The sequence below is a fragment of the Diplotaxodon limnothrissa genome, linkage group LG2 (assembly GCF_057381915.1).
Source record: "Diplotaxodon limnothrissa isolate DT_005_m linkage group LG2, D_limnothrissa_male_GT1.1, whole genome shotgun sequence".
Lineage (NCBI taxonomy): Eukaryota > Metazoa > Chordata > Actinopteri > Cichliformes > Cichlidae > Diplotaxodon > Diplotaxodon limnothrissa.
The window spans coordinates 9,014,845-9,039,387 of NC_140597.1; the positions used below are offsets into that span (position 1 = coordinate 9,014,845).

Genomic DNA, 24,543 nt, shown 5'->3' on the forward strand with positions numbered 1-24,543 from the left:
GAATAATATAATAGGTACCACCTTTGCAATGGGGAAAAAAAATAAATGAGGAGGAAACTTTTATCATAGTTAAAATTAGGCTATAAGAATTGTAAAATGAAATAAATTTCGTCTTATTTATTTGATTTAGCCTGTCTTTGTGTTACTAAGCGAGATTTATTTACATTTTTAAGGACCACATTGTAACCTTTTTGAGTTTAATTTAATATAAAGTCTGAATTACCTCTGGAGTTTTCTCCTTTGATTTGTATAACAAGAACAATATAAAATAAATTCTGAGAATGCATCTAATGCCCTATCCATTTGCAAAAGAAAGGGGGGGGGACTAAGAGTGTTTTTTTTTTAAATATATATTTAATTAAAATGTATGGATCCCAGTCTTTAAATCACAAAATGCTTAGATGTTAAATAAGAAGGGAAGGATTTTATGTATGCGCTGTTATTTAAGCAATTAAAATGTTAAACATTTTAATTTCAGTTTTTTTTTTCTTGTGTATGAGTTCAGGTATCTCCACTGCAGGAATAGTAGTTCATTTTATTAATGACACTTGGGTTAAAGCCACCTAGCGGTCTGGATTCAACCCTTTTGTAGCCAATTTGATCCCCAGCTTGCTATCCCTCCTTCAACATTTTCACAATTTTTTTTATTCTTGAAAATAAATATTTACTTTTTCCAACATTAAAAATAAAGAAGGTGTGACATTGGGTAAAATTACAGTTAAACTAATATTAGCACTTAGCTCAAATAAGTGATCAATAAAATAACATGGAATAATGACAAAACAATGAAAAAATATGGGGTAAAAATAAAAATACATAAAACCATCAAATATCGCAAATTAAATAAAAAATTATACTTTGACTAAGCAGGATAATTAGAACAGTTACCGCTTCTTTTTTTACTGCAGTAATTGTTCTTAAAATTTAAACTTTATATTGGCTACTAGTAATTTATATATTTTAAATGCAAGTGTATTATACAGTAGTTGGACACCCTAGCGGTCAGAGTGCGAATAACAGCGTTAAAGAAATGGTTGCATTAAAACATTTCAAGATTATTTTGCGCCATCTGGCGGCCGGTCTCAGAACTGCATCAACACCTCCGCGCACTTTATCCGGAAATATCGTTTTGAGAAGTTCCTCCGGAGCTTCCGGTCTGTTAATCCACTTGTTGAGCAGAGGAGAGGGGCGGGGAAGCGCTTACGGACTTACATTTTCACCAGAACTCCAATCATGTCGCAGGCAAACGGGTAAACGGCGCCCAGACAGAGCAGCAAAGCCGGCAGTTGAGCACCATGTTGAGTTTGAGCAGAGCTGGTATCGTCGGCGCCTCCGTCGCTGTGGCGGGAGGAGTCGCTTTTCTTATCTGGAACTATGCGTCCTCCTCCGGGGAGGAGAAGCCCGAAACACGCCTGGGAGAGGTCGGTGAAAGTGACAGAGAGCAGCGGGAAGGAGAGAAGGATGAAATAAGAGAGGAAGAGACTCCGGTGATTAAAGCTCAGCAGCAGCAGACACAGTGTGCTGAGCCCACAACGGCCGTGGTTGAACCTGTAGCAGCTGCTGAAGTTCGGAACACATCACAGGTAACGTTCACCGGACACACCTGTGTGGAAATGTTCAGACTGCTGCTCCTAAAACACTACATCTGTGCCTTCACCCCAGCTGCCCCCCCCCCCCCCCCGGGTTTTACACTTAAGACGAGACGAAGAAGCGTTTCGGTAAAATAACTTATTTTACATGTTGCGTAAAGTTGTACATATTTCAGCGGCAAATGCATAGGCACGTTCTTTGGGGTTCCCACGTGGTGTTCTGGGAAATGTAGGCTGTTCCATTCAACTCAAAGGCGGTTTTCGGGACAGTTTAGTGAGGCAGCGGCTGGATTAATCTGCACATTTTATATATTAATTCATTTTTTTTTTTATTTACATCCCAAGAGAAGTTATTAAATAAAATAATTAAATAAATACAAAAGTTAAAAAAAATTTCACTGAGTAAATGGACATTTTGAAATATCTAAAATAAAATATGGGATGTGTAAACCAAAAAAGAGATTTTTTTTTCTTTTAGGTTATTATTATTATTAGTGCATATTACATTTTACTAACTAAACTAAAATAATGTCTGAGCTCGACCTACTGGACGGAAGCTTATTATAGTTAACTTAAAAAAAATCTGTCTAATTGTATTTAACGAATATAAAAATAATAAGAAAAAAATTTGAAAAACTAAGTATTTTTTAAAAAAAAGACCAATTAAATGTGCTAAGTTTTGTTATTTTGGTTAAGACTGGAATCAACTGCTTTCAAAAAGTTTTGTGTTTATATTGTAACATCTATAGTCAATTTCCTAAATCCTGCATCTGGCATGTACCCCAAATACAATAATACTTTAAAAGACTAAAACTCTGGCCCTGAAACTTACAAAAACTAAACTAAAACTAATAATTTTTCAGACAATAAAAATAAACTAAAATGAGCAATCACACTCTGGAAATTAACTGAAACTAAACTGAAATAAAAACAAAAGTCAAAGTGAAATAAATATAAAAACTAATCAAGAAAATACAAAACTATGATAACTCGGCCTGGAACAAGTTAAGAGACACTATTTGGCATGATTATGAATAAAGAGTAAAAAGGACCTTCCTTCCAAGATTTAACATGAGAAACAGGAAAAACTGCTTATTTCTGCACAGTTCTACACTATGTCGTATATTAGACCTATTCACAGTATTTTTAAATACTAAACAAAATCTGAAACATTAAGACAGTTGTTTGGTATATATTATCAATATTAGCTGTTCCTAAATAATATTTTTCTAAAGAATTATATACATTTTGGCGTTTCTTTGAGATTGAGAAACTGTCTACAGTACTTCTAGCCTGAGATTTATTTTTAATTACTAACCTGCAATATCAGTTCTGTCAGCTAACATCTGATTTTCTTCTTAAGATAATAATTAAACATCTTTTTTTGACTTAAATAATTTTTTTAAATAAAACTCAATTTTTACATTTACATTTCCTGAACCAATGACATCATAGAGGAAATAATCCTTTTTAATATTGGTGTGAATATCAGGCTCTGATCCAGTGTGGTCTGTGTTCCAGTCCCAGCCTGTGGAGTCAAAGGGAACACAGGTTCTGGTTCTGGGTCTCGATGGATCCGGAAAGACCAGCCTGCTGCAGTCTTTGTCCATCGGCCGCCTGGAGCAGGACATACAGCCGACACAGGGCTTCAACGCCGTCTCCATCAACAAAGATGACTGCTATATCGAGTTTCTGGAAAGTAAGCCTGAGCCCATCTTTAGTATGCTCTGTCTCATATGATCCAGTTGAAAATCACATATGTGTTGCTGTATAATGCATAAAATGTAACAGAAATAAACACGGGAGTTGTATTTGAACAGTGTGTGTTGTCTCTCTCTTTTGACAGTTGGAGGTAAAGAGGATCTGCGGCCATATTGGCAGAAATATATCCCTAAAGCACTGCTGCTGGTATTTGTAGTCGACTCGTCCAACCCGCAGCTCTTTCCAGTGGCAAAGAAACACCTACACGAGCTGCTGGCCTCTCGTCCAAGCCTGCCTTTAATGGTGCTGGCCAACAAACAGGTGGGCGTGAAAGAAACAAGTTCAATTGATTTGTTTCAGACTTGCAACTGATGCAACTAAAGTAAACACAAAATAGAACTGGCTTTTAATGTGAAGAATTGCATTTATTTATTTATTTTCTATCCTGAACTCCTATCTTGTAACATGTCAACAGCAGGAAACAACAAAATAGAGATTTTCAGATATCAAGCTAAGCTGCAGCTGCCTGAAGTTTGGAGAAGGCTGCATTAGGCTTCGATGAACACACCTCATCACAGTCTTGTGATCACTCTCACTAAGCTCCTCTGTACGACATGTTCAGCTTTTTAATAAAAGGCATGTCTGTGCCACATAAACATTTTAACATGCACCAGTGATGTTACTGGTAGATGTGTGCTCCTTCCCTCTGCACGAGCTGTGGATAGCGATCTAAAGGATAGAACACCTTGGCCAGGGTTCAAAGCGAGCTAAGTTGATCTGAAAATGTGATGTCAACAGACTCCATGCACCGATTAGCCATGAGAGCAACTTGCCCAGACACTTGCAAAGAAAAGCGTCTGGGCTTCTTTAAGTTGCTTGAAGACATTTCACCTCTCATCCGAGAAGCTTCTTCTTTGATCCTTCTCTGAAGAAGCTTCTCGGATGAGAGGTGAAACGTCTTCAAGCAACTTAAAGAAGTCCAGACGCTTTTCTTTGCAAGCTCCTTTCACTACGATGACCTGGATGACTGAGAACCTTCACAGACAGGTGTTTCTGTCCATCTGAAAAGCACGTATGTCGATTTAGATGTCACAAAATAAAATCTGAAAGATGGCTTCCATCCTTTTCTCATTTTCATATTTTGGGTTAAAATCACTGAAGCAGCAAACCCTGCAAATTTTATTCTGCAGTAATTTGGTGGTGGATAAAATGTCAGCAAAGATTTCTCAGACATTACGCCCTTCAAATAAGTTCATCTTTATATTTTTTTTATATAATATAGGAGTATATCATCCTTATCTTACTTAATGCTCAATGTTTTTTTCTTTCTCCAGGACCTTCCAGGTTCCTGCGGCATCACTGACCTCCACGACGCTCTGTCTCTGTCCGAGCTCGGCGACCGGCGCTTGTTCCTCATCGCTACCCACGTGAAGGAGGGCGAGACGGAGCTGAGCTCTGGCGTGCAGGACGCTCAGGCCCTGATCTCCCAGTTGGTTTGTGACGGTTTATGAAACGCACTGTTAACTCCTGTCACTTAATCACATTCAGTGAGCTCTTTGCACTTTTTTTTTTAACTTTACTGTTTTCACTACGTTTTGTAGGCTAAACCTCTGGTATTTATTTCTGTTGGTATTTCACGTTTGTGAGGAGGAAAAAAAACCCTCACTGTTTGTTGGCCTGTTAAATTTTTTTTTATTGATTTGTGTCAAACTGGGAGAACACAAAACCATTATCTCTATTTTTGTCCCAGCAGGTGATGTGTGGAGCCACAAATGTTAACATTTACAAGACTGTTACTGTGTTTTAAATTTTTAATTCCTTCTAATGTTGTTTGGAGCTGCAGTTGCAGTAGTTTTCAAATCGATCTTAATGATTTAAATGTGTCAGCGTATTTCATACTTGCATACAAATCTCAAGCTGCTTAAATTCGTCATATCAGCTGAGACAAGTGGCCCAAACTAACTTTTACTGACTGAGATCTCAAATTAAAACATAAAATTTTGTGCTTTTGGACTGTACACCACCACAGTGAACATCAAGTCCAGACTTTCAGTATTAATTCGTGGGTTTTAATAGAAGTGCTGCATAAACTGTTGAGGAATTACAGCCATTTTTATACACACCCCTCCTTCTCCATACATTTCTCTACCCATTATTCTGTTAGTTAGTCTTGGTTTAATCTGTTCAAACGTATATATATTTATATGATTTTTGACAAAGTATGATCGGGCTTTCCTGGATTGTACACTAACAGTGATTTGCCCACCTCCCTGAGAGCAGTCTTGACTGGTTAGATAGTAATGCTGTTTCGTAACCATGGAAAGAACTCTGGGATCATTCTCACTGATTTTTCCTCCCCGGTCTTCCAGGCCTTTAGGTTTTGCTGAGCTGGCCGATACCGCATTATTGATTTGGCCTCTCCTCAAGTGTTTGCTGTCTCTCTGATAGGTGTAGTTTGGTTTTCAGATCAATGAAGACCTTCTCCGCTTTAATCGACACTTCTTTGGACCTCATATTGAGAAATCCAGTGAACGGCTATCAGATGCAAGTTTAACACTTGGAAGCAACTTCAAATCATTTATCTGCTTTCTATTGAAAAACGAGCAGGGAATTGTTCATCAACTGTCCAATTACTTTTGAGACTGGACTGTGTATTAAAAGGCTGTAATTCCTAAACAGTTGACATTTTTTGTTGAAGCCCTTAAATTTAAGATAAAAGTCTGTTCTTCAAACACATCTGGACTGTTTGATTTAAAATCCTCTGTGGTGGTGTATGGGAAAAGGCAAAATTACAACAACAAAAAATTCATGAAAGGTTCAACTGTTAAAATGTCTGAAAGTGACACCATTTTGCCATGTGGGGCCGCTAAAGTGCAAACTTTGACTCTGTTCTGCCGTTAATATCAAAATCTTGAAACATTTAAGCATAACGGAAAAAAACTAAAAGACATGGCTCTTTGCTGCAATACTGCTGCTTTATTTTGAGTTTATTATCGCTCAGGAGTGTTACAGCTTTAAAAACACACGTATGTAACGCGTTCATTGTTATCTTATTCATTGTGTGTCGTCTTAATGCTTTAAAAAGGAGTTTGGTTTTTTATCTTAAGAACTGAATAAAACGAAACACCTTCATATGTAACACTTTGGTGATTTAAAAGGGCGCATTACTTTTTGTTTTTTGTGACTCCTATTTTTCCAAAACCAAAACATGCATTTTACAGTAATGTGTAAACAGTTTGATGATGTCTTATTGGCCATTATTTCACATTTAAATAAACAGTTTCCACTGAATTATTCTTTTGCATTAAATCTTTAGTGTTTTGAACCACTGACCTTTCACATAGTTTTGTTTACAACAGCACAGCTCTGTGTCGTTGCTCATGTGAGCACAAAGCCTCATCACAAACATAGCGCTTGACATTTAGCTTGACACACCATTGGAGCACATTTATATTTTGAATCGAGCTCTCCAGAATGCCACAGCAACAGTAGGCCTCCCAACTGACCTAGAAGTGTCCACTTTCCTTATAACGTTCAGCTTCTGAAGTCTTGAGTGGGCCGGATGGTTGAGTTAACCACACAGACTCCAGTTTCAGGGCGTCCTCAGGTGTGGAGCTGGTTGCTAAGGACTCCTGCTGTGGCTATGGAGAGAGTAATGTGACATCAAGCTGACGCATCCAGCTCACAGCAGCCGCAAGGGGAGATGGTGTCTGGAAAACAAGGTAAATTTATCACTTTATACATGCAAAATAGTCATCAAATATTGGGGGGTAGCCTTAACTCATTTTTTGCTTTTGTTTTTTATTCTTGCAGCTGTTCAGTCCACATTTGGTCCATCACAGAGGTGAAATGGTTTTGATCTTTATGCCTTTCTCAGAAAGTTAATCATTCTCAATAGATTTGGTGTGTTTGTGTAAAATATTGACCACTATAAGGAGATATTGTGCGTTGCAACATTCCTACCAACAGTCTGCCCCAGGGCAGCTGTGGCTACAACTGTAGCTTGCCTCCACCAGTGTGTGAATGGGTGGATGAGTGGGTGTGTAAAGCGCTTTGGGGTCCCTAGGGGGGACTAGTAAAAGCGCTATACAAATACAGGCCATTTAACTATAAACTCAGGAATAAACAGCTGAAACAGCATTTTCTTGCTCAAGAGTTTTCCACCATATCGGGTGTAACAAAATGTAGGTTGTGAGGGGGAAAAAATATCCCCCGATAGGTTGGCGAAGGGAAATCGGTTGCAGAGACGATACTTTTCCAAAAAAAAAATCTCTTTGTAATTGCATTGGTTGCTTGCAGATTGCTGCAGTTGCCTATAATTTTCATAGAAGATACAAACTTGTCTGCAAACTGAGCAGTGGCGCAACTTTACTGCAAAATAAAAGTTAAAGTTTTTTATGAAGTAGAAAGGTCTCTGTTTCCAGTTTCTGGGGTGTATCACTAACACTCTGAGAGTAGTTGCAGGTAAAGTTGGTGTGTTCCATACAAACTGTGGGCGACTGCTAAAATGTTACTCGTGGACCAGTCAAGGCCTGTGTAGTTGGGGCCTTATTCTAAACATGGCGAGTGCTCATGTGAGTACAAAACCTCAATAGTAGCTAACAGTTTTAAAAAAACTCAGTGTTGAGAATAAAAAGGCTTAAGGCAGGAATGAAGTTAAAAGTAATAAAAAGTCTGGAAGAAAAATTTAGCTTAAAGTCTGGCAAAGAAATTTGAAACTTAAATGTCAGCAATAAACAGTTAAAACACCAAAACTCTTAACAGGTTAGGTAAAATCATGATAAAACCATCTAATTAACATAAAGTCATTAAGAAAGAATAGAAACATTAAGCTAAAAGTCAGGATTAAACCATTTAAAGGAGCTAAAAGTGTAACCAGCTGAAACCAACATAATGAATAAATGGGGGAAATAGTTTGCCTACAGTTTTAGATTAAGCTTTTGATGCTAATACTGATGCAAGCTTAAAACCAACACCTGAAAATTCAAAGCTATGTTGTAAAAATCCATGTTTTATATAATCAGTAACCTCTAGTAGGGAGTATTTTTGGAACATTGCAGATATTAAAGGGGTTAAATGGAGGTGGTGGTGCAAAATAGGAAACCACTGTCATGAAAATGAATGACTCACAGTCAAACTCTGGCATTCGCGTCTTTGCTTTTTGATTGGTGGTAAAGATTTAAAGTTGAAACAGAGATTTTAAAAAAATGAGCGAGACTGTTTGGGAGCCAAAATATGGAAAACCCTAAACAGAGAAGGGAAACTCGCTGAGCGATTGCACAGCCCCGCTTTGGGCCCACAGTCCCTGAAATACACTCGTATTTATTGTTAGTTTTTGCTGTTTTGTGAATGCTGTGTCGTTTGACAGAATCTTGGAGTTGGCTCAACACAAAACCTCAAAAACAGTCTGGGCCACGACTCCTTGGTGAGTAGCTGACTCACACGAGCATCTTCCCCTTGATTAAAACCGAATTCTTTCTGCACACAGACTTTTTGTAACGCCACAATGGCCACTATTCATCACACGTCTGTTTTTAAAGCCCTAAACATTTTGAGCATACTTAGTTCTCTTCCAGCTGTTACATCATTTGAAAATTGACTTAAAACTGACTCCCAAGAATTCAGGAGCCTATGTGGTCAGTGTTTCCTTCTTTTGAGTGCAATTTCTCCAAAGTGCATAATTAAAGACAGATGTCTGGCACCCACCGAATGTGTGTTTAAAAGAGAAAAACAATAGAGAAATGAGAAGAATTTATGGTTTGTTGATTGAATGGATCTTTTTTTTTTTCTTTGGGAAAATATTTATTCTGCCTCTGCACAAAGATGCTTATCATCACAGCTCCTTTTTGGAAACCTTTCCATTGATCAGTGAGAAGCTGAGCTGGGGCAACCAGGGGCCTGTATGGCCCATCTCCGCTTCAGCGCTCGGAGCCGCTCCAAGTGCAAGAATCCAATACCTATCCAGGCACAAAAGAGATTTCTCAGCAAGGGAGGACCACCGGAGGTAACTGTAGCCCGGCTGTTCCTCCAACATTATTGATGACTCTATCAAAAAGACATGAGAGGGAGGGCTGTTTGTGATCAGAGCAGTGTACACAAGCTTTTTATGTTGTGATGCATCAACATATTTGTGTGGAAATCTTCGCAGAGCTCTTTAGCACAGAGTAAAGTGATGTTCGGGACTGATGCCAGGTGATCACCCTCGAGAGCGGTCAGGCTCGATTAGTGCTAGCTACAGGTCCACAGCTCTTCTGTTTGTTGTTTCTCCTGCATCAGCTGTCGGATGAGAGGAGCAACGATGTTCAGTGTAACTCAATCAGAAACCCACGCGCAGGAAGTGCAGCTCACTGAACTGCAGTAATAATTCACTGTAACGGAAGATGACACTGATCACCTGCTGGTTTGGTGCAGACCATCAGCTATAGAGGAGCTTGATTCCCGATGCTCACTGCATACATACTGATCCTTTTTTCCCTGCCTCTGATTTGCTGTAAGCTACATCAGTTAAATGTATTTACAGGGCTATTGTATCTGATAATTAGCCTCAATGCCTAATTTAATGAGAGTGCAGGCAAGATGTCTAGTCCGCTTTGTTCATTTCTAATCTGATTATTTGGCTCTGTGGTCAAGGTTTCTTTATCAATAGTGTCACGTTAATTATTTTACTTGGCAGCTGGAACTTTTGAATTTTTCAGGCCAATTAGGTGTGCAGCTAATTATTATTATTTATTATTATTATAATCACTATTTGACTTGATGATCCCTAAATCCAGACAGATGATGTCAGTGTTAATATAAAACAAAGAAAATCAACAAATCCATATATTTGAGAAGCTTTTTTGGCATCTGTAAAGAAAAACAGCCTAAAAAGATGATAGGTAATCACTGAAAATCTTTTCAGATGTATTGGAAAATTAATATGTTAACATGTAAAATCATTAATCAAAGGTATGTTCTTTAATTACCCTTTAATTAAAGGTTTCACCACAAGGGGCAGTGTTGAAATGTGCAGCTTCTTTTTGCTCGCCCTCAGTTTTTTGCCTTTTCCGGGTCACCATTTAAGTTAAGATACCTTTCTGAAAAAAGACTACATTACTTAAATACACCATCTTGTGGTATAAATTGGTATTGCACAAAAATACAGTCCAGCCCCATTTCAACTTCAGCAAACGTCTCTCCAGCATAATACATAATACATAGACACTATGGACATGAAGTCATAGCAGTTGGTTCTTCACATTATAGTGACAACTATAACTATTTTAAGCTCAGGAATTTACAATAGTTACCTTTAACAATTAAATATTTTCTGATTTCTGCTTTTTAAGAGAAAATTGCTCAAATTTGAACTGTTGTGTGGATAAATTGTTTGTGGTGGCAATTTTGTACTTTTTACTCAGCTTTTTTAGATTAGAGGAGTGGATCGTTAGTTCAAGATAACGGCATTAACAACAAAAGAGTAAGATTTTGTATTTTTTATTGCTAGTGTCAACAAATGCCATGAAAAGTCCAAAACCAATTTGTTAATCTTTCTATGTGCCATTCGTCTTTTTTATTGATATAAAAAGTTTGATCAGATTTTTTCCTCGTTATTTGAATCAGGAAGGATTCTGCATCGGTGACACACCGTCGAGGAGCAAAACAATGCGAAGCGAGCATTTAACCTCGAGTGTCACTCCGCAGTCTCGGCTGCGTAATGAAATTTAAATGTTTTTCCGGCTGCATTTTCCACTCATTCCCCCGTCATCAGCTGAACACTGACACTTAACCATTGTTCTGAATTGCCCCTTCATCATCATCCCCTCCTCCTACTTTCTTCTTTCTGGCTCAAGACAATGTTTTGTTCCAGACACACAACACAGCACATAATGGGCACGCTAATGGCTTCCATTTTCCTGCAGGAAGGAGGAGGAGGCGACGGTGAGCCTCTTCAGGAAGACCCAGCGACCTTCCTCCAAGACGTCCCAGTACGAAAACACCCTGCGTTTGTCGACACCCAGAACCAGGACTCGAAGCTCCCAGGATGCAGGGTAAAAGCCTCAGTGCATGCTAAACTTAATCCATGTGTGTTCATGTTACATGCAAACATATTATCTTTGCAGCTGGAGAGCCCTGCACAATAAGCATCTTCTACTTCTACTTCTCTATTTCAATGTGAACCATTTCCAAATGATCTGTCTGAAACAGCTGTTACATGTAACCTACAGGTCAATCAGTGACACTCAAGGGATACTATTTCCTCTGACGTCTAGGCATAAGAAGCATCAAACCCGTGCTTGGTTTAAATGTTTTTATGCAACACAAGATGGGATGGAAACGTTTTTTGTTTCTGGTCATAAAAAATGAAAACACAAAACCTTCTCCTTCACGGTTGTCTCCTTGGAGGCTATCGCCAGATCGTCCTGTTTCAGGAATACCAGGTCCATCACAGGTGACGCCTCGCACCCCACCCACCACTGACCCTGGTCAGTGCCTCAGGGCAGTCAGGTCCCACACCTCCAGACTCACAGCACTCATCTCATCACTCATGTCACTCACATACAGACTCCATTCAGACCAAGTCTTTTCTTTGCACTACCTCCAAGCACTTTGCTCTCCAATGTGTGCCTTTCCATTGTTTTGTATATATTCCTCCAGTTTATATGTATTCCTCTAGACTGTATATATCTCTTCTGTTTGCTATTTTTTTCCTGATGTTTTTACTATTCATAAAAAATTTTTTACTCCTGCACAGTTGGCGTGGAGCACCCATAATTTCATGTTACATGTAGAATGGCAATAAAGGGCTATTCTATTCTTGATCTCCCCTCAAGTGCTTCAAACGGTTTGAAGGTGTTTGAAGGTCCCTGGTGTTTTTGCGTCATCTGCAACATCAAATTAGCACAGAGGGCAAACATCAACCACTGTATCAAACACAATGAGCGACCATGATCAACTTTCCCAGTCATGGTTTAAGTCCCAGACTATAAGGAAAAATGCCACAAAGATCACCACTGATAATCTTTTTAGTCTAGGACTAGGCTTAATCCTAGTCTGGGAAACAAACACCATAATTTTTCTTTTCAGAGATTAACAGAGAGCTAGATGTCCGATTGCAACTCCCAGGTATTTAACCTCTAGTGAGGTAGACATCTTTGCACATGACGACCCTCAGGACCACCTCGAAGGTGATAACCCCACCACAGGTTAAATACCAAGACTCATCCAAATGAAACATTTTAAAAAACCTTTTCTCCCCAAATCGTTTGGGCTATAACATCCTGACGAGTCTGAGAGAAGACATTCAACAAAAAATGGCCGTAACTGTGCACAGCACTGTTAAAATATCTTTCCTTGGTCACCACTGGAAGCTGTCCAGAGGTGCTCAAGGAGAGGGCCTCAAAGGGGCAGCAGACAAGCTGAAAGATTTTCTTTTTGCGGAGGGAATCTTTCTTTGCCTGTTATATGAGCCATGCTGCTGTTTTAGAGATTAACATGATCAGTAATACAATTTATCATATATCACACAATTAAGGACCTACCGTCTACCAGTTTTCCAGATGTGAGGTGTCTTAACATGGAGCTTACTTACCGTAGATTAGTCCTGCATTGATGCAAATAAAATCACGAGTCTTTTATTTTGTTGCAATACTTTGGCAACTCTGAGCTTTTTAAGACTAAACACTAAATCAATTGTGTAGTAAGAAGTTTATAAATAAATGCATTTTCATTAAGTAAAAGCTTATGTGACTCAGTTTGGTTTGGTGGATTTGAAATTTTACATGGTATATTTATATATTTCCCCCATTTGCCATTATGTCAAACTGCTCGTTACTGCTTCGGCGTTGAGAAGCATATAAGCAGCAGCCAGACAAACTCTTTGAGCTGTCTGTTTTAAACGATATTTCCACGGCCCCCCATCACATGTCAAACTCCAAAGCCTTTATTCTCCCTGCAGGAGCTCACATGCAAACCAAAGTCTCAAGTTTAATTCCAGCAGAATGTAACAAATCATAAAGTTAAATCTGAGAAGGCCGAGCAGAGGATCAGGCCCAACACTGTGCAGTGTGAGGAAGCCAGCGTTCGTACATCTGTTATTTCAGTGACAGACTGTGGAAGAGCGAGGAGACGAGACAATAGAGCTTATTGTCCAAGGCTCAGCACCTCTGGGACCCTCGTAGACTGCCGCGGAAGTCTTTTTATAAATCCCGAGCCCAGCGGCAGCAGCTGAACATGTAGTTGGATGGAGTGAGATGCATCCCAGGTTTTGTTTGTTTTGTTTGTTTGTTTCAAATCAGTACAAGTTGATGTCTGCATTTTTTAGGCTACAAATATCACAGTGATTGCTGTTTTAATGTCCTGTATAAGAAGTAACAATTGCCAGACTCTCATCTTGTTGCTCTAAGAGATACAGACGGATAAATGAGTGAGACAAAACAAAGCAGATAAAATCAAACTCAAAAAGGAGATTGTGAAGAAAAAAAGCGCAGAGTAAGCCAAAATGATTTGGGAGCATTTCTGTATCTGATCCTGTAGTGAAGATAAGCTGAACTACTGAGGCAATAATTATACATAAATGGAAGCACACAAAGACTGAATAATAACAAGCAAACTGGACACACGATCAGGCAATAAACTACCCAAAAAAGCTTAAATGTTGTAAATATTCTCTTTTTTTTTTTACATTTTTCCTTTATTAGGCTGTGACAGAGTTTTGTTGTACTTACATGACGCACATCTTAGTCACTTTCCCAGTAAGGTTTACTCATTTAGCTTTGTCTGTTTGTTTTCTAGCTTTTGGCCTTATCCGTGCCTTCAATGGGAATGAAAGTTTCACCATACCATAGTGTTTAGAATACTTATCAGCTTATCTTTAACATGTATTTGCATATTTTTTGAAGCTGCGTGGCAGAGAGCTGCTGGTACTGACAAGAATGATAAAGATTTTGAGGATTATTTGAGGAACACGATTGTGCGAGGCCTAATGTAAGAAGAATGTGAGAATTACGAAGCTCTGCATTATCAGGGGTTTATTTCTCACGGTATAAGATGCCGTCTGCTTGTCCCACAGGCCTCCTCACACGCCTCAGTGTGAAAAAAACTGTCCTGTGTGGCACACCGATCCCAGGGTGAAAAGTGCCGTGATCACACCTCGACTGCTGCAGCTTTCCAAACCCAAACTCGCACATCCGGACTTCCAGAGGAGCAGGGAGGTAAGAGGAGCAGAGCAGATCATTTCAGAAACAAATCCGTGCAAACATCCATGCTCTTTTTCAGTTTGGTGCCTCATGGCTTCTTGTGTAATCACAGGGAGGCTTAATCACACACGCTTTTGTGAAATATGCTTTCAATATTTTATTGGCATAGATTCAGCTTGAAAATTGTTGTTTTTTTGGTGGTGAAAGAATTTGTTTAATGGGGTTTACACTGCATTGAATTAGCTGTAATAGGAAAAAAAGAAATAAAAGCCACATATTTGTAGCTTAAAAGATAAAATCTTTTGAGGTTCGGGTAATTAGGAACTTTTCTTCCACGTAATCGTTAGCAGCCACTTTGATCTAAACTAAATGTTTTAAACCTCGGGCTCTTAAATTTTTTGCACCTAAATGTGAAGTGGTCGAGCAGATTTATAAACAAATCAGCCTTCCTCTGTCTCTGCAGGGATGTGTTGTGAAAGTAGAAACTAATACCTTCTGTTCGTCTGCAGAGCGTTGCTTCCATCGTCTCTCTCTCATCCAGAAAAGCTCGCATCTCGCAGAGACTCGTCCAGCTGTCGCTGCCCAGACTGAAGGAGAGCAACATCTGCTGCACACTTGGACGTCCAGAGGAATCCATCTGGACTGTAAGTGCTCTCACTAATACAGCATCACCCCATGTCACTAAATACTGTACTACTTTTAGTCTAGCATGCAGACTCCAAGAACAAGAAGTGTGTTCTTATTTTATCATTTCTTCATCCTCTTGGAGGCCACTTAAAAGAGCCGGTGTTGCTGGTGGCCTTATTTTACACCTTTGCAACCTCTGAAATTTCCCCAGCAAACCCTCACATACTCTGTTACAGATAGTATAACACCAACATTAGTCTAACCCCAAGTTTATGATGCCAAATAAATACCATCAGGAGGCTCAAAGACCAGTAATGTGCGGCTTTTAAGGAACACTAGAAAAGTCTTTCAGCAAAGCATAAATTAAAACTGTTTGTTAGGGTTGTGTATTCAACATCACACTGTCAATTCAAATATTTTCCAGCTGTGTGAACCAGTTGTTTTACATCATAAAAACCTTGTTTTAATGAACTGTGACACTTTCCAATAATTATAATCAGGCAAATGAATACTTAATGTCGTTCTGCCGATGGAGAAATTCTGGGACTTGTTGTTTTGCAGGATGCCTTTTATGTTTTGATGAAGGTCATAAAAATGCAGCATAATTACCAGCTTTTACCACTAGAGTTTAAATTTTTATTGCTCACTTATTCTTTTTTTCCAAGTGGCTGTGATTAATGGAATTTAATGTTTGAATCTCAATAATAAGGTTTCAAGAGCAGCGAGGAGAGCCACAGCGAGCGCTCGCATTGAGATGCTGGCAGAACCAAAGCAGCTTTCCAAGGACTACATCCCACCACGAGACCCAGAGTGGAGCCGGAAAAACGTCCAGTCCATCTGAGTGCGCGTCGCCATCGAGTCGGTGTTTCACCAGACTGAACTCTTTGTGTTTTCCACCCCAGACTAAAGCAGAAACATTTAAAGGTCGAAATTCAGATCCTGTATTCGTGTTTCTGTGCTTTATTTACATTCACAGCCTCTTTAATGGTAATTATGACAGTTATTTCGAGCGAGTTATCACAGCTTGTGAACAGAAAAAGTAGTACCAAGAATGAACCCCCGACTTACTGTGAAATTAATGACGAGCCAGAGAGATCCAACAGGGAAACACTGGAGTGTCTGTCTCTGTGTAGCTCTGTCGTCATCATCATCAGCATGTCTATGAAATCTTAAATGAGTTAGCGTTGGACTGGATATGGCTGACATGATATATTGCTGGTTTAAATCTCTGATGCCTTGGCAGATTGAGGGAGTAATGTTAAGAATAAAAACATGTCTGTGGCTCTCTCTGTCTACAGTCTGCAGCTTTTGTCTGAGCCTTGGCACGATACTGCGATCCACGTGGTTTTTGCCTTTGCAGCCGAGCAGGATTCTGCATTTTATTACAACCATGTGTGTATGAATCTATAAACACTCTCAGAGTCATGTCACAAATCTCTGGATTTTTTCTTTCAGGGTAAAGTAGAAGCTATTCAGAAGCTGCTCCTATGTCAAAGGTCATGACTTTGACATAGGGTGCCGGGACATCATCGTGAAAATCCTGCTGTTATCTTATTTACAACACTGGCTGCTGTAACTAAGCGCTTTGTAAAAAATTGCTCATCCATTATTCTAGAGTGAACCTACAACCCACTGTGAGGCTAATCAGGGATTAGCCGGCTGCAATCACGACATCCAACCGTGAGGTGTAAAGAAGGCAGAGGAGGTGGCGAGGATGGAGGCAAAGCAAATAATAAAAAGTAGAAATCCTGTTAGCTGAGAAAACGTTCTCAGAGGTGGGAATTTGACTGAGATGCAAGAGGAGTCAAAAAATCGTTTAGTTTCTCCATTTATGCTTTGCATTTAACATGATTTTAAACAGTTCCCCCTTAATTTACCTTAAACATTTATTCATGAGAGTAAAGCAAAAAATAAGAATTTCCACCTCTGCAACTGTTTACATTGTTGTTTAGATCCACATCTGTCCTGATATGACCTTTGACATTTCAGATACAAAAAGGACTTGCTTTATCATTTTGTCATATTAGACACCCAAAGACAGTCTTTGGGATCGTGCTGAAAAATGAAGCTGTAGTCAATCGGATGCTTTCCAGACGATATTGCACGGTGATAATTTTCCGCATTTACAATTCAATCGCTTTTGACATGAATCCCAACACCACTGGCTGAAATGCAGCCCAAACCACAATAGAGCCACCACCATGTTTTACAGATGGCTGTAGAGACTCACTGTTGTACCTCTCCTCCTGACCTCCTCCGTGCAAGGAAATACTGCTGATGATTTAAATCAAAAACTTTTAATCTGGACTCCATGAGTCCTGATTTCATTCCAGCTCTTGTGTAATTTGGCAAAAACCTTTTCTCCCTGTTTCCCTCCCATAAGGATGTCTTCTTTCAGGCTTTAACCCTCACCCTGAAACTATTTCTGCTGAGGCTTCAGTGAACAGTAGATGAATCAACTGAAGGATCCCAGGACTGACCTGAAAATGGGTGGGATAAAACAGCAAAAGCCAGAGAAAAACACTTTCTGAAAAAGTAGCAGCAAAAGCTTCAGTAAAAAGACAGCAACTGGCTGAGGCGGGTACATTTTGCTCTCCTGAGTTGAACTATCATGCGAGTTGTACCGTGATTCCAGGTTAACAATAGTGTGCTCAAAGTAGCAAGTGTAAATATGCAAATCTTTGAGACTAAACAAGAAATATTGATAGCACGTCAGGTCCTGAAGGGTGTGAGCATTTCTTTACTCCTCTTTTTTTACAGCTTATAAACGGAGCCGTTTTAAATAAAATGATGAGTCCATTTATTTTATGTCCACGCCCACGTTTGTTTTGCCGCCGGGACTTTGTTTCTGTGTCTTTGCTGTCTTTGCGTTTCACTTCACTTTTATCTCTCACATGTGTGTTTTGCCAGCAGCCTGACACAGGATGTTTTGCTGCTGTATGGTTAGTCCACACCTTCTGCTAAATACAGGAAGCAGTTAAAGTGAGATGTTCTTAGGGTGATGATGCAGTCACTCATGGCACAATGTTCATGTTATAAAACCGTCCTGTTTTAGACCCGAGTTTAAAACTAATATTTACCAGTCCGGTTATGAAGATCCTTCAGAATTACCACAGATAAATCGTAGTATTTAAGAATTCATTTATCTCTTTCATTCCTGTTTGCATGGCATTGCTCTGCAAACAACTGTGTCAGGGTGGAGTTACAGGGACTTTCTACAAACAAAATCCCTTTGGTAAATATTTCCCAGAGCAGTGAGAACCTGGCAACCACAGCAGCAGCTCTGCCTGCTGCTTCTGTGGTTTTGAACTAATACATCTGCTGGACTTCAGTCTGCAAACTCTTTTAATCAACCACCATTTATATGCATATAAGTTGAGGTAAAAGCAGAACTTCTATATGAGTTCACTTTGGGTTATTTCTTTTGAGTAAATGTTCCAGAACCAGACAAAACAGATAAGTGAAAAATGGTCAGGAGGAGGAAAGGATGCCAGAGTGTAAATCCCAAGTGCCTGAAAGTGTGTCATAAGTCCAAGGATGTTCAAATTTTAGTTTGGAAAGCGGGTTAGAGGTCTGTCTGCGGGCCTACAAGTGTCTAAACAGGATTGTGTACTTCCTTTAACCCTTGTATGGTGTTCGGGTCTGTGAGACCCGTGTTCAGTTTTTTTCAAAAGAAAAATTAAACAATTAATTATTTTTTCACGTGTAAATGTGTTGTGTCTTTCCACTCACTCCACTTGATTATAACTGATTTATTTATAACATTTTATATAAAAGAAAAATGAGAAGCACATTAATTCATAAATGTGATCTAACAAAGGTAAAGGGAAAAAATTAACCATGTTTGCTGTTCATATGTCTTGTAATTGGGATGAAGTAAACATCTGTTGAGTAATTTAACATAAAATTGTTTGATAGTGTTAATTTGGAAAGCCAAAACTCTAGCGGGTCCACCAGACCCATGAACACTGGCTGAGTAACAAAAATACGAACACCACACAAGGGTTAATATCCCCAAGTAGTTCAGAGGTGGTTTGCCGTTAGTGTAGATGTCTTTTCGCAATCATGTAACATTGGTCAGCACTGCAAAATGCATTTTAAATATCTGTACTCAGTGTTGTTGTTGTTTTTTAGTTTTATAGCCATTTAAAAGGACAAATCTTTACAAATATAAGTGCTGATCTCTCTGTGATGTGTTGACTTTTAATATGTGGGTGAAATTTCTGAGTAAGTGAGTGGTGCTGGACCTATTAGAAAATGAGGAGTGTTCTTTCAGAAAGAACTTTGCTATTAATAGCACATAAACAATGACATGCATTAAGTCTGACACCCTGCTGAAGGTCTTTAAAGCATCACTGTGTGCGCTTGAGACTAAGTATCCCATGCTTCTGTGTGCACAGGATCACCAAGCTGACTCTTAATTTCAATGATTATCTTCAGTTAAAGCTTTTTATACAAGGTGTCGATTCTTGGATTGATGACAGATTATGGCTACCTGTGTTTTTTCTTCTGTTTGGCTTTTGAATAACATCAAGTGATGTTCAGTTTTGTTAGTTTTTATAATGCAAATGATCCAAAAATGAATTTTCAGTTATCTGTAAAATTTGAAATCAGTTCAGTCTAAAACTAACTGCTGTTAAACTAATAAAACGTCAAGTTGGGCCTTTAAGATACAGAAAACAACTCAACCAGAAAGATTAAAACACACAGGAAGTCTCAGTCAGAGTTCAGGAAGCTAAAAGAGATTATCTATTTTGTTTTTCTGTCCTGGTGGTTAAAATGATCAGAACAGTTGCCCTTTTACTGGACCAAAAAAAAGTGAGTTGCAAACTGAGCAGTGCAGATTCCTCGCAGCTCTGCAGAGTCCTCTTAGCAACACACAAAACCAGACTCCATTCAAATTCTGCTCACACGCTCATCGGGGAGGCAGAACATCCTTTCGCTGGAGTGACTCGAGGACAGGCGCAAACATTTCCTCTGCCAAACATGATGAGAGCAAGAACATCAGCCTCACTTCCACAGCTCCATGACCTTTGACCCTTTACAACATCAGCCGAAGTCTTCATGTTTATTTCTGCAAGTGTTTGGCCCAGACCAGCAAACCTGAGCACTCGGCCCTCAAACACTTAAATTACTTTACCTGTGTACACAGCGGTGAATCCTGAATGTGAGACTTCATGAAGTGTTCGAACATATGTTTGGTGTTACAGCACCAAAACATATTTCTTAGTATTGTGAGTATTTTAATGCCAAGGAACCTATGGGCATTGTTGGGAAGGTTACTTTTCAAATGTATTCCACTACAGATTACAAAATACATGCCTCAAAATGTATTTTGTAACGTATTCCGTTACGTTACTCAATGAGAGTAACGTATTCTGAATACTTTGGATTACTTAAGTGAGGCCCATGAGGCTACATTCTTTTGAGCAATGCCTGTAACACTCTGCCTATTGCCTTCATATTAAATAATTTAAAAAATATTTCTTCACGTCATTATGAGATGCGAGATTGCAGGGATTTGAGCCTCTTAATGCGTGTTTTGTTTGGGTTTCCACCGGTATGGAATTACCAAAAATAGAGAGGGCATAGTCGAACATATGAAACAGGAAAAGACCGCCGTGTAATCCCTTTATTTCAACAAAGTAACTGTATTCTACATACCACCTTTTTAAACGGTAACGATAACGGAATACAGTTACTCATATTTTGTATTCTAAATACGTCATGACGGTGCATGTATTCTGTTACTCCCCTGGTATAACACTGGTTATGGGTGATCCGAGCATCCACCAGCCTTTTACCTTACTTCTCATATAACACTTTTTTACTCTACTTGAGCACTCAAAGCGCTTTGCACAACATGCCTCATGCCTTTTTTTCACCTAAGTGATTTCTATCTAATGTGCAGCATTCCTTTGGCTTTCCTTATTATGATCTGCAAATCCGGTCGTTAAGTGATGACGTGACGAATCCTACTTCCGGGCCTAAAGTAGTCGGCGTTTAATATGGCTTTTGTGTTGTTAACATGTTCAATGTTATGTATTTTCTTCTGTTTAATCTCAAAAAGCTCCTAAAACAGTCAGTGATCACTGTTGACCTCGCTCGGCTTTTATTACCACTAATCATTTATTTAAGCTCAGTTTTTAAAACCTTAGGATGTAACTACAGCCCAGCCCATGCAGCAGTATATGAATGACTAACCTCGTATTGTGGATGGATTATCTCAGTTGTTCTCCTGGTTGAAGTTTGGTCCTTTTACAGCATCCTGCCATGCGATTACATTTGTTCCTGACCGAGAACACTCACGTTAACATTTATCGAGTGGAAATAAAGTTAGCTTGTTTATATTATGCTAACATAGCTGTGTCACTAGCGATCACGTAGCACATCATTATATACCAGCTAGCCCAACTTCAGTAACCCTACAAACGTCACTGCTGTTTAGTTTTCTGTCTTCATTTATGTTGGAAGTGATAACAGAGCTGTACGTTTTAATTTGTTTCCAAAACCCCGCAGTCAGGACATGCTATATTGTATTTAGATAGAAGCTAGCGAGCTAACTCCCTGCTAACTTCTAACTCCGTTAAATGTCATAAATTCCGTTTTCATGGATGCCTGGATGTTAAACTCAATTGTTACACCTGGTAGAGCAGAACACTGATCATTTTATTAAAGATGAAAGACTTTAGACAGTTTTTCAACTCTCAGTAATGCCATAGTGATCGTTTGATATATGGACCTGCAGCGGAGTTTAGACCCAGACACGGCTAGTGACGTCAGACTGAACAACCGGATACTTTTAGCTCACACTACAACTCTCTGTTTTACATCACAACACTATGCACTGTGGGTATTTCCCTTAGATAAAGTCTGCCTGTGCATTACTGGTCACACAAGTGATTATAGTGATGAATTTCAAGCCATTTGGATGAGCAGTTCTCACATTATGGCTGTAAATTGCCACTGTTACACCAACAGTGACTGCTGCCTGCTCCACCCTGTGTGCATGCACACACAGGCATGCTTGTTTGGCTATGTGAGGACGTTCAAGTACATACCCAAGCATCTTACAACCATCATAACTGAAACCCAGAACCCAAAAAACTTTATGTCTAAATCGAGTCCTGTGATGGGGTATGAGAAAAAACCTCAAACTGATTCTCACAATCGCAACTTTATAAAACTACACAAACTATATTATTGTCTATGATCTGCCTGATTGTGTCTATTTATTATCTTTGGTTTGCTGTTACGAATAACCTCAAACACTTGCTCATGCTGGCTGAGTAGTTCTAAAGCATAGGTGTCAAACTCTGGCCCGCGGGCCAAATTTGGCCCGCAGCCTAATTACATTTGGCCCGCGAAGCCATACCAAATTACTATTAGAGCAGGCCTACTGGTATTATACAGCTAATATATATATTGTTTAGTATTAAGCTTTGCTTGTTCCATATTCAGTTTTTCAGCTAAACTTGTTTGAGTCCATAAGAAAAGATTCATTCTTATATCTGAAGGAAGATTTTTTTTTCAATAAATATTAATGTTAGCCCGCGACTTTGTTCCATTTCGAATTTTGGCCCACTGTGTATTTGAGTTTGACACCCCTGTTCTAAAGTATTGTCACCCACAAACCGACTGTTCTGCACAGCCACGGTGTGAATAGAAACAGGTGCAAGTGTCCTATTTTCAAACCATCACAATGTTTTTTTTAGAGAAAAGACAAGAAGAGAGTGAAGATTAGAGACTAAAGGAACACAAACTGATGTTGGAAACTGAACATGTGCTAAAATGAACATGGAGAAAATATCCTACAACATGCACCATACACCTTGTTCACATGGTGCCACCAACGTGTAAATAAAGTGTAGCTTTAAACACGTCTAAATTGAAACACAGACAGGCCAATTACACAGCTTAGTTTCAAGAGCAAACCCTATGAGGTAACTATGGTTAACTACTCATATTAACCCTTTAAACCTGGTGAATCTTCTAACAAACCTGCTGAACTTTTGTACTGTTATAGGCAGTAAAGAAAAGAAAAGTCAACCACATATATCTCCTGAAACCAATTTACAATTTTAAGCAATCCAAACTGTGAGATAAGATGGAGATTTATGAGGAGGCGAAGAGGAGCAGGGTCTGTGATACAATGTGTGTTTTCTACAGGGACTATAAAAAATGCGCTTGTTTTTTCTTTGGTGGGTGTGACTTTTTTCTCTTTCTTTTTACGCTTGGTTGAACAGAGGAAAACACCCCCAGGCTCAGGAAACAGACACCACCACTGTGTGTGTGTGTGTGTGCGTGTGTGTGTGTGTGCTTTGTATTTCTAGACAAGTCCTCTAAAGCCTCTCAATAATTGTGAATGTAAACGCTAATAGGTCATAATTCACGAGTGTGCCAGTTAAAACATCAACTATGAAAAGCAGCTGTGTTAATGAGCAGTGGAACTACCTGTTGGGTCGGTGTTGGTTTCTGCAGAAAGTTCCCACGATCAGGGTTTTTGCTCCTGGCCTCTTGGCAGGAGACGACCTTTCCTTTTCTCTCACACCAAATTTTCAGTTCAGATAAGTTCAGAACACATTTTCATATCTAAAACGTCAGCAGCATAAGTAAGTTAATGCTCAGAGTAGACTTTAAATTTAATTTTTTTCATTGTCATTGTACTAATACATGCTCATGCTGCTGTATTGTTTTTCCTGTGCTTTTTATTACATTGTTATGTGGTTGCTGGGCAACATGATGATGTCATAATTTAGTTTACGTATAATGAAAGTTTTGTGTATATAATTGATAGAAGTTATTGTCATGAGATGAAAATGATAAGATGCCTTTCAATTCAATTTTATTTATATAGCGCCAAATCACAACAAAAGTCGCCTCAAGGCGCTTCATAGATACAGAGAAAAACCCAACAATCATATGACCCCCTATGAGCAAGCACTTTGGCAACAGTGGGAAGGAAAAACTCCCTTTTAACAGGAAGAAACCTCCGGCAGAACCAGGCTCAGGGAGGGGCGGCCATCTGCTGCGACCGGTTGGGGTGAGAGAAGGAAGACAGGATAAAAGACATGCTGTGGAAGAGAGACAGAGGTTAATAACAGATATGATTCAATGCAGAGAGGTCTATTAATACATAGTGAGTGAGAAAGGTGACTGGAAAGGAAAAACTCAGTGCATCATGGGAATCCCCCGGCAGCCTACGTCTATTGCAGCATAACTAAGGGAGGATTCAGGGTCACCTGGTCCAGCCCTAACTATATGCTTTAGCAAAAAGGAAAGTTTTAAGCCTAATCTTAAAAGTAGAGATAGTGTCTTTAAAAGGTTTTTTTGCAACAAACAGGCGATTTTAACTTGTTTGTAGGAGCTTGCTAGGCAACACAATGACATCATAGCATCTGATATAGATAAGAACCTTCGGGGACCTAATGGGCACCAGTTTTGGTTGC

At 39.2% G+C, this 24,543-nt stretch overlaps 2 protein-coding genes across 2 annotated transcripts; both read left to right on the top strand.

The window, feature by feature from the left end:
- The first annotated feature begins 1,171 nt into the window (after positions 1-1,171).
- On the top strand, positions 1,172-5,111 carry arl9 (ADP-ribosylation factor-like 9). Its single transcript, XM_085366775.1, has 4 exons — positions 1,172-1,583; positions 3,111-3,288; positions 3,436-3,611; positions 4,625-5,111. Exons 1-4 carry the CDS (start codon positions 1,296-1,298, stop codon positions 4,799-4,801), a joined length of 819 nt encoding a protein of 272 aa, XP_085222901.1. The 5' UTR covers positions 1,172-1,295; the 3' UTR covers positions 4,802-5,111.
- Positions 5,112-6,993: 1,882 nt separating this feature from the next.
- Positions 6,994-15,935, top strand: spmap2l (sperm microtubule associated protein 2 like). Its single transcript, XM_085366779.1, has 8 exons — positions 6,994-7,012; positions 7,104-7,134; positions 8,659-8,715; positions 9,160-9,294; positions 11,192-11,320; positions 14,341-14,482; positions 14,977-15,111; positions 15,804-15,935. Exons 1-8 carry the CDS (start codon positions 6,994-6,996, stop codon positions 15,933-15,935), a joined length of 780 nt encoding a protein of 259 aa, XP_085222905.1.
- Positions 15,936-24,543: the final 8,608 nt, after the last annotated feature.

Coding starts and splice junctions, on each gene's coding strand:
- arl9 (XM_085366775.1), top strand. CDS start 1,296: ATGTTGAGTTTGAGCAGAGCTGGTATCGTCGGCGCCTCCGTCGCTGTG. Junction 1,584..3,110: donor AAGTTCGGAACACATCACAG/GTAACGTTCACC, acceptor TCTGTGTTCCAG/TCCCAGCCTGTGGAGTCAAA. Junction 3,612..4,624: donor TGGTGCTGGCCAACAAACAG/GTGGGCGTGAAA, acceptor TTCTTTCTCCAG/GACCTTCCAGGTTCCTGCGG.
- spmap2l (XM_085366779.1), top strand. Junction 7,135..8,658: donor ACATTTGGTCCATCACAGAG/GTGAAATGGTTT, acceptor GTCGTTTGACAG/AATCTTGGAGTTGGCTCAAC. Junction 14,483..14,976: donor ACTTCCAGAGGAGCAGGGAG/GTAAGAGGAGCA, acceptor GTTCGTCTGCAG/AGCGTTGCTTCCATCGTCTC.